Genomic DNA, 9,567 nt, shown 5'->3' with positions numbered 1-9,567 from the left:
TTATAACCAGACCCCATCTCGAAAACAGAGTGGGAGGTTCTAGCTCTGTGGTTAAGTGTGTCCCTCTAATGTACAAGGCCTTGGTTGATCTGTAGCACCACAAATAAGTACAAAAAACAGACTGTGCATGTTCTAAGACAGGATGCTTGCCTACAACACAAAAGACTCTGGGCTTAATCCTCAGCACCACAAAACCAAAAAAACCAAAGTTAAATGGAAATAGCTTCTTAGGTAGAAACCCCATGGTAGAATCCTTCATTATCTCTTCAACCATCAAAAACTTGTCCAAACATTTTTGAAGAAAGCATGATGTAAAAGTACTAGAAAATGTACAGATGATCTGAGTTGGCAAAATGCACAAGACTTTACCTACATGGAGTGATAAGAAAGGTTTATGAAAGCTTAGATTTCAGAACGCTTTACTTTGCCAACACAAATGACTCAATGATTAAATGGTAAAACATGCTGGAGGAGGGCACAAGATATAAGGCAAGAGGAAGCGCAAGCGTTCCAAAACTGATGCATAATTTCCTTCCTAATAGACTTAAAAATTACTCCCTATGTAACTGTTTTATGCTGTATAACTTTAGGGACTGCAGGCTAGGTCCTGGCTATTCATGGTGGCACTGCTCTGATGCTGGAGAGCAGAGGAAGGGTACAAGGAAAGGGAAAACTGCAGATGAGCTCAGCACTGAAACAACTTTAGAAGTCTCTTAGTGAACACTACCTTCTACAAACAGCTCACACGTACAGAAAGCATACCAACAAAGCAAAAATAGGTAATACAAAACATTCAGAAAAAAAAATATGCCACAATCATATATACAGTTTGTAACCCTTTGTTTTTCATTTTAAATACTTGAATCACAAAAATACAAAGTCTATTAAAATTTACATTAAGAGAAATAAGCTCTTCTTTAAAATCGACATAATCTAGTATGTCTTAAGGACCATGTCGTCTGTACAGGACACTGAAGACGGGGAAGCATCAAGGGAAGTCAGCGGCCAAAGCAGTCACAGCCTCTTCAGGAATATCAAGATGAATTCCTTCAAAGTAGTGCAGAAATCTGTCAAAATTACAAAAACCATTTAATGCCAGTATTTTCTTTACCAGGAACATATTTATTAATCTTGACATGTCTTCTTAAAACATTACTTTTTTTTTTTTTTACACACTTTACCTTCTTTTATTTTTTCCTTGTTCTTTTAGCTTCTCTGTCCGACAAATGTTCCGAAGAGTTGGCAGGTAGTCAATTATACTAGCTTGCTTATTACCCACGCTTAAAAGAGATCGACTAGAAAATACTCTTTTAATGACGGCCATCCTCTTGTCAGCATTGCTATAAATTAAGAGTAAGTAAGCATTATTTTTTGGTATTTTGTACATAAAAATATAACAACCCCAAATGTAACCAGTGTTCCTGCTTCTGGTTTAGACCAAATGACCCTTTTAATTTCCTGCCGCCGGCGTCAGTCCCTGTCCTACCTACCTAGACTGGCCTGGACGCCACACGGCTCAGCCTGACTTCAAACTCAGTCTTGCACCACTACATGCAACTTCAGATTGACAATTTTTGTTTAGACAGGGTCTCACGTAGCTGGGGTTTCTTTTTTTTTCTCTTTTTGGTTTTTCGAGGCAGGGTTTCTCTGTATTGTTTTGGAGCCTGTCCTGGAACTCTTTCTGTAGATCAGCTGGCCTCAAACTCACAGAAATCTGCCTGCCTCTGCTTCTGGAGTGCTGGGATTAAAAGCGTGCACCACCACCGCCCAGCTAGCTTCAAACTCTTGATTCTTTCTTGTGCCTCTACCTCCCAAGTGCTGTGATTGCCAACCTGTGCCACCATGTATGCGGTGATAGTGAAATATCCTAATGGCTCACTTTTACCTATCACAACTCTAAACTCCTCTGTAACCCAGGTTCTTTTCTTTTCCCAAGATAGGAGTTTTCTGTGTAGCATTGGCGGTCCTGGAACTCACTCCATAGACCAGGCTGGCCTTGAACTCAGATCTGCCCACCTCTGTCTCCTGAACACTCGGATTAAAGGCGTGTGCCACCACACTCATTTAGGTTTCCCAAATTTCATTCAAGCTAGTTTTCTTGGTAATCTCTTCAACTTGCATGAGAAGCTACATATTAACACTAAGTGTTTCCCATGATCAATAGCCCAGCATTTTAAAATTAAATTGATTACTGAAAAAAATAGAAGGTAACAAATAAGACTTACTCTAGATTAGCTGCTGACTGGCGGAAGCAAACATCGCTGCACCTTTGTGAAACTTTCTGTAAAGTGAGCTCACTGACTGCATCTTTCCCTAAATGCGAGTGTGAATTCAAGGACCCCAGTGCTTCTGAAATGCTAGAAGAACATTTAGTAAAGCTGAGGGCTTCTGCAGTTGCTTTTAACTCTTCAGAGCTCCGAGGAGCCCACCCATCTCTACTCTCAATACTGAACTCATCACAAAGTCCACTTTTAACCTTTCCACTTGTCCAGTGAAAAGGATTTTTACCCAATTCATTCTGTTCCTCTGTGTCTGTTAAAAGGGTGTCTAAGAAGGACATGTTCTCCATGAACTCAGTAAGAGAATTTAAACAGTGGGAAACAAGCACAGAACACTTCTTCTCTGCCAGAGTCTTGGGAGGGTGAGGCACAGAGTCAGATGTGAAACATTTGTTTTCTGTCTGTGGCTCTGGATTGCCTTTTCTGTCTCTGCTTGTGACATTTTCTAAAGTTGAGGAAGGCACAGGAGATAAGGTTGTCAGTTCATCAGAAAAGTCCAGTCCAGAATCAAATAAGTCACTGTCATCTAGGGTCACCATCTTTTTCTGTTTTCTTTTCTGTGACTTTTTTAATGGCTGGTCTTCTGATTGCTTCCTGGGAAGATGCTCCATGCTTCCTGGTGCACTCGCTTCTGTAGTCACTGGGAAGTTGTAAGCATCTTTTACTTCTGGAATGACAGTAACTGGCAATGGCAGGATGAACTCAAGATTACTATATAATAGATCTATGTTTTGCATGTGCAATTCTGTGAGAAGCTGGATGAATTTATGCCATTCTTCTTTTGTTGTGATCTTGTGCTGAAAAGCAATTTTTAGTAAAGAGATGTTTTAAGAGTACCTAGTTTAGATGTCTTCCCACCCTTAGGAATATGTACTTACTTCTATGGTATCTCTATCTTTTTTTTTTTTTAAGATTTATTTATTTTATGTATATGAGTGCTCTATCTGCAAGTATGCCTGCAAAGTCATAAGAAAGCATCAGATCCCACTATAGATGGTTGTGAGCCACCATGTGGTTGCTGGGAACTGAACTCAGGAGGTCTAGAAGAGCAACCAGAGCTCTTTACCTCTGAATCTCTCCAGTGCCCTCATACGATGCTTTTAAAGCTGTGCCTATGCACCATTTATCAAAAGAGTTAAAAATCTCACATCCAAAGTCTAGAAAATGCTAAGTGGTTTTTTTGTTTTGTTTTGTTTTGATTTTTGGAGGCAGGGTTTCTCTGTGGCTTTGGAGGCTGTCCTGGAACTAGCTCTGTAGACCAGGCTGGTCTCGAGCTCACAGAGATCCGCCTTCCTCTACCTCGAAAGTGCTGGGACAAAAGGCATGCGCCACCATCACCCAACTGTTCAGTGTATTTTAAGTTGAACACAAAACACAGAGTAAACACTGAGAAGATGGACAGGAACATGAATTCAACATTCCACACAGATGTGGAAAATACCTTTAAAAATGAAAATAAGTCTTGGGATGGGAAACCAATGTTCTTGAGTCCAAACAAAGCCTCTGCACAGCCAGTGTCGCATTTAGGGAGGACTACACGGTTCCTCCTGCTGCTTTTAGAGTTAAATTTTGCATCAGTGCCATCTTCAGAGCAAATCAGTTCATTTCTGCTATTTCCTCCTAAAAAATTAATAAAGACAAATCTTAGGTGAATTTTTTGTTTGGTTTGGTTTTGGTTTTGGTTTTTCGAGACAGGGTTTCCCTGTGGCTTTGGAGGCTGTCCTGGAACTAGCTCTTGTAGACCAGGCTGGTCTCGAACTCACAGAGATCCGCCTGCCTCTGCCTCCCAAGTGCTGGGATTAAAGGCATGCGCCACCACCGCCGGCTAGGTGAATGTATTTTAAAAGAACTGAATAAAACAAAGCACAAGTTCTGAAGAGGTGCTCCTGCCTGACTATATTATAAACACAATGTAATTCATCACTTGAAAAATACCTAAGTGAAATCATTCAAGCCTATCTTTTATTTATTATTATCATTTGTTGTTTATGCCAGTACTATTTTATTTCATCATTTCATTGAGACAGGATCTCATTTAGCCCAGGCTGACCTCACATTTGCAATGTAGGCAAGGATAACCTTGAACTTCTTTGTTTGTTGGTCAGGGGACAACTTCATGTCACTCCTTAGGTATACAACCTTGAACATCTGATCTGCTGTCATCACACACATTCCAGGATTTTTTTTTTCCATGTCTTATTTATCATGTTGATCTTTTGAGAACTTGTTAAAAGAACCAGCCTACACTGAATAAAAAATATGGTACGTCTATTTTGAAAAACCAATGCTTAAATTTTGAACTAATTAAAGAGAAAAATGAACAGAACTTCATAGTACTCTTTTTCATCTTTCTTTCTTGTTTGTTCCCCTTGGTTTTATGTGACTATGTGACCAGGATCTATCCCAACAGAACTGTGACTATGGAACAGGCAACACACAAACTGGCAACTTCCCCTGGGAAGAAGCATGGCTGACTGATCCTGAAAACACAGGACCTGGAATGGAGGAAGTTATCAATGATTGCTTGTGCCATAACTGCAGAGTAGTAGAAAGTAAAAATATACATGTGAGAAAAAATATTTCTGAAGCCAAATTCGAAGGAAAATTAGAAAGTATTAAATATAAAACAAGAAATATAAGCCAGTGTGGTTGCACAATATAAGCCCTGGGCTGCATGGGATCCTGTCTAAAGACCAAAGCAGGGCCAGTGAGATGACACAGAGAAAAACCCTGTCTCCAAATGCCCCCCCCAATTTTTTTTTGATACAGTATATATTTAAGAATATGGCTCCATAATACCTGTAACAGTCAAAACAATGGTCTATAAGAATGTTTTCTTAGGACAGACTACTTACGACACTGTGATAAGGGTCTTTCTTCTAAAATTCCTCCTCCACTTCTAATCCAAAACTGCAAGTAAAGGATACTTTTTCTGATGTCACAAGCATTTGCAGTCACCAAGGTTACAAAATCTTTTAAGTCGGTTCTGAAATTCTCAACTAAACAGATCACTTGTAAATAGCTGGCAACATTTAGCTTAAAAACAGAAAAACAAGATGGGGGAGAGAAAGACACAGTTAGTTATATAACTGTCAGAAATGGAGTAATAATCCTGGACATTGGTGAAGAATTTTGTTAAAATCTACAATATCTTAGAACTTTTTGAGAATGAAATTTCTCTAGAAAATACAAGAGCATATACCACCAAATTAAAGGCATTTATATATTCTTCTTGTGTTGATTGTATATAGTCCAGGATAGCAACAACAGGAAACTGTGTTGATGTGTTTAAGACAGAATATTATACAACCTAGGCTGGTCTTGAACTTGAACCTCTGATTCTCCTGCCTCCACCTCCCAAATGCTAGGATTACCAGCCTGTTACCCTATACCTGGTTTTGTTGCTGTTTTAAGCAGGCTCTTGCTACACAGCCCTGGCAGACCTCAAACTCAGGATCCTCCTTGAGTCTGCCTCTTGGATACTCGGATTACAGGTGTGTACCACCACATTCAGCCTGGTAAGGAAACTTATACAAAATGCTCTAACTTGAACACTACAGGCAGGGTTGTTTTTGTTGTTTTGTTTGTTTGTTTTTCGAGACAGGGTTTCTCTGTATTGCTTTGGAGCCTGTCCTGGCACTCACTCTGTAGACCAGGCTGGCTTTGAATTTACAGAGATCCGCCTACCTCTGCTTCCTGAGTGCTGAGATTTAAAGGCGTGTGCCATCAACACCTGGCATCACAACAGGTAGGTTTATAGTGCTGAATTAAGCAATGGTACATATGGGACAGGATCCCCTCCCACCACGCCTTTTTTAAATTTTGAGATAAGGCCTCTCTATACAGCTCTGGCTGTCCTGGTACTTACTCACTCTGTAAACTGAGACTGGCCTCTAACTCACAAAGATCCACCTGCCTCTTTCTCTCAAGTGCTGGGATTAAAAGGTGCACCACCATACCTAGCTGCTTGACAGAATATTTTATAGTCATTAAAATTATAAATATTATAACAATACTGAAATATACTTTTCTAATTTTAAAATAAAAATTAGAAAACTATCAAGTTCATAGAAGCATTATGTGTTTGCAAATATAAAACAGAAGGGACAATACTAAATACCTGATTACTGGCACTTAATGGATAGCAACCTTCTTTTATTTTATCAGAATTCCAATATGGCTTTTTTTTCTTTATTGAGACAGAGTCTTGCTATATAGCCAGGCTGGTTATGCAACCTTGTTTAGCCTTATGCTGGCAATCCTTCTATCTTGGTCTCCCAAGTGCTGAGCATTTCCTGCCCTGTGTGAAACTGCGTGCGTGCGTGCGTGCATGTGTGTGTATGGGATGCTCAGGATGAAACCTGTGCCCATTCAACCAGTGCAATATTCAAGAGTAACAAAACAATAGAAAAGTAAAACTTAAATAATGCATTTATTCTTTATAAAAAATTCTTTTAAAATTGGATTAATAGGGAATATCCTTAATCCTACAAAAATGTACAAAAAAACCTACAGCTAACTTTGTGGCCAGTAGTAATAGTGGTCACTTCCTGTCTAAGGTTGTGTCTGTAAACAGCTACGATTGTCCACTGCCAACACCTCTACTTAGTGTGGCATTGATGTCATCGTCAAAGAGTAAAGCATGAGAAAGAAATAAAAAAGAGCCAGGTGTGGTGGCCTATGCCAGTAATCACAGCCTATAAACTAACTTTTGAGAGAAGGAAACAGGACGATCAAGAGTTCAAGGTCATCCTCAACTACATACTGAATTTGAAGCCAACACAGATGTTGCAAAATATACAAACCTATGTCAAGTAAAATAAGGCAGCCACATAAGGCCAAGGATAGCCACAACTATATAGAGAGACCCTACATCAAAAAACCAAACCAACAAACAAATTTGAGTAAAATGAATACTGCCCCTAAGCAAAATGACCATTAATTAGAAGATTCTGTATCATCAAATGTCTATTGTCTCAAATTTGAATTTTTTTTCCCCCCGAAACAGGGTCTCTCTGTGGCTTTGGAGCCTGTCCTGGAACTGGCTCTTGTAGACCAGGCTGGTCTTGAACTCACGGAGATCTTCCTGCCTCTGCCTCCCGAGTGCTGGAACCAAATTTGATTATAAAGCCAATGAAATTCTAAGAAAATACCAGAATAAACTGACAACTTTTACAGATAAACTGTAAAAATTGACAATCCCTTTCTAAAATTAGCAGAGAAATGAGTAATACCTGTAACAGTCAAAACAATTGTTATAGTCCTTTACTTCAAGACTTGGTACAATTACAGTAATCAAGCCAGCATCAATTTTCACATAAATATAAAGAACAAAGTAAGCATAGTTGGAAAAACAAAACAAAATCCTATAGTAGTAGTCATTATAAAAAGGTATCTTTCAATGGGCAGTGGTGGTATATGATTTTAATCCCAGCACTCAGCAGGCAGAGGCAGGTGGATCTTTGTGAGTTTGAGGCTAACCTGGTCTACAGAGCGACAGGCTCCAAAGCTACATAGAGAAATCCTGGATCCAAAAACGAAAGAAAACAAGAGGGTACTTTGAGGCCCAACAAGATGGCACAGCAGCTAAATGCAAACCTCCAAAGCTTCTGATGACTTCCTTTCAATCCCCAGGTCCTATATGGTAGAAGTGAAACAATCCCTGCAAACTACCCCCTGACCTCCACATGTGCACCATGGGCACACACACAATAAATAAAGTAACTTATAAAATTTTGGAAAAGGTACTTTGAAGCCTGGCTTGGTGGTGCCCACCTTTAATCCCAGCACTCAGGAGGCTTAGGCAAGTGGACATTTGTGAGTTTGAGGCCAGCCTGGTCTACATTGTGGATTCTAGGACAGCCAGGGCTACATAGACAAACCCTGTATCAAAACAAAAAAGGGGAACTGGAGAGATGGCTCAGCAGTTAAGAGTACTGGTTGCTCTTCTAGATGTTTTGAGTTCAATTCCCAGCAATCACATGGTGGCTCACAACCATCCATAATGAGATTTGGTACCCTCTCTGGCCTGCAGGCATACATGCAGGAGGAACACTGTACACATAATGAGACTACAAACAAACAAAAAAAAGAGGTACTTTGAATAAATAATGTTTGAACAATTAGATGTCTATAAGAAAATAAATCATCTTGTAAAATTTTGTTCTAAATCAGGTTTTAGGCGTAAATAAAAAAGCTATTATAAAATTGCATAGGCAGCCCAGGCGTTGGTGGCACACGCCTTTAATCCCAGGACTCGGAGGCAGAGGCAGGTGGATCTCTGTGAGTTTGAGGCCAGCCTGGTCTCCAGAGTGAGTGCCAGGATAGGCTCCAAAGCTACACAGAGAAACCCTGACTCGAAAAACCAAAAAAACAAACACAACAGTTCACCTTACAATTAAATAAAAGGTAAGCCATGAACTAGCAAAAATCATTTATAAGATACAAATCTAAAGCAAACATACCCAGACTATTTTTAAAAACTACTTCAATTCAGTAAACAAATAACTAATTAAAGCAAGAGACAAAACATCTGAATAGGAGCTGGGAGTATATACAGCTCAGCTACAGTGTTTGACTGGCAGGCATAAAGCTCAGGACTCATTCCTCGGCACCCCCACTCAACCTTTCTCAAAACTTTGAAGTAATACTTCAATAAGGAGGTATAGATAGTCAGAGGACCCTTGAAAAGACACTGAACAGCTGTACATGGTGGTCCATGCCTATAACTCTAGCATTGGGAAGGTAGAGGAGGACTGCAGTTTCTGGGCCAGTCTGGGATAAATAGTAAGCCATCTGAAAAACCCAAGGACTGTAGCTCCTGGTAGAGTGTTCAGCATGCAAAGCTCTGGATTCAATCACCAACAGAGGAAAAGAGAGGGTTGAAAATGGAGGCTCACCATCCTAAAAACCTAAGTGAATGTAACACACATCTGTTATCCTATTATTTTGAAAATGTATGTGAGAGGACCAGGGGTCATACTCAACTAACTACACAGTTAGATTGAGGCCTGTATGGCCTATAAAAGATGCTATTACAAAAACAACTCTAGGGCCAAACAGCTCAGTTGGCAAAGTGCTTAGCATGCAAGAGGCCATGGGTTCCATCCCAGGCACCACATAAACCAGATTTGATGGCAAAGGCCTGTTCATTCTTGGCTACACAGCAAGTTCAAAGCAGCCTGGAGTACATGAGATCCTGCCTCAAAAACTGAACAGAGCCCATTCAGGAACAACTCTCTGAGTAAGGTGGCTCAAGGCTAACAGCCCTGGTTACCAGTCTGACGGT

At 40.0% G+C, this 9,567-nt stretch overlaps 1 protein-coding gene across 1 annotated transcript in view; it reads right to left on the bottom strand.

Moving 5' to 3' along the window:
• Window positions 1–9,567, bottom strand: part of Atad5 (ATPase family AAA domain containing 5) — a 56,028-nt gene that overhangs the window by 436 nt on the left and 46,025 nt on the right. The window contains exons 19-23 of the mRNA XM_027426526.2: window positions 5,135–5,315; window positions 3,721–3,899; window positions 2,226–3,076; window positions 1,182–1,340; window positions 1–1,067 (exon numbers count right to left, since the gene is read on the bottom strand). The exon at window positions 1–1,067 is cut by the window's left edge and continues 436 nt beyond it. Of these exons, the coding sequence (XP_027282327.1) occupies window positions 989–1,067; window positions 1,182–1,340; window positions 2,226–3,076; window positions 3,721–3,899; window positions 5,135–5,315 (1,449 nt within the window). The 3' untranslated portion in view covers window positions 1–988. The remainder of the gene's footprint in view (window positions 1,068–1,181; window positions 1,341–2,225; window positions 3,077–3,720; window positions 3,900–5,134; window positions 5,316–9,567) is intronic.

Source organism: Cricetulus griseus, chromosome 7, assembly GCF_003668045.3.
Source record: "Cricetulus griseus strain 17A/GY chromosome 7, alternate assembly CriGri-PICRH-1.0, whole genome shotgun sequence".
Lineage (NCBI taxonomy): Eukaryota > Metazoa > Chordata > Mammalia > Rodentia > Cricetidae > Cricetulus > Cricetulus griseus.
The sequence above is the reverse complement of the archived record's forward strand: the minus strand, read 5'-3'. Positions and strand labels throughout refer to the sequence as shown.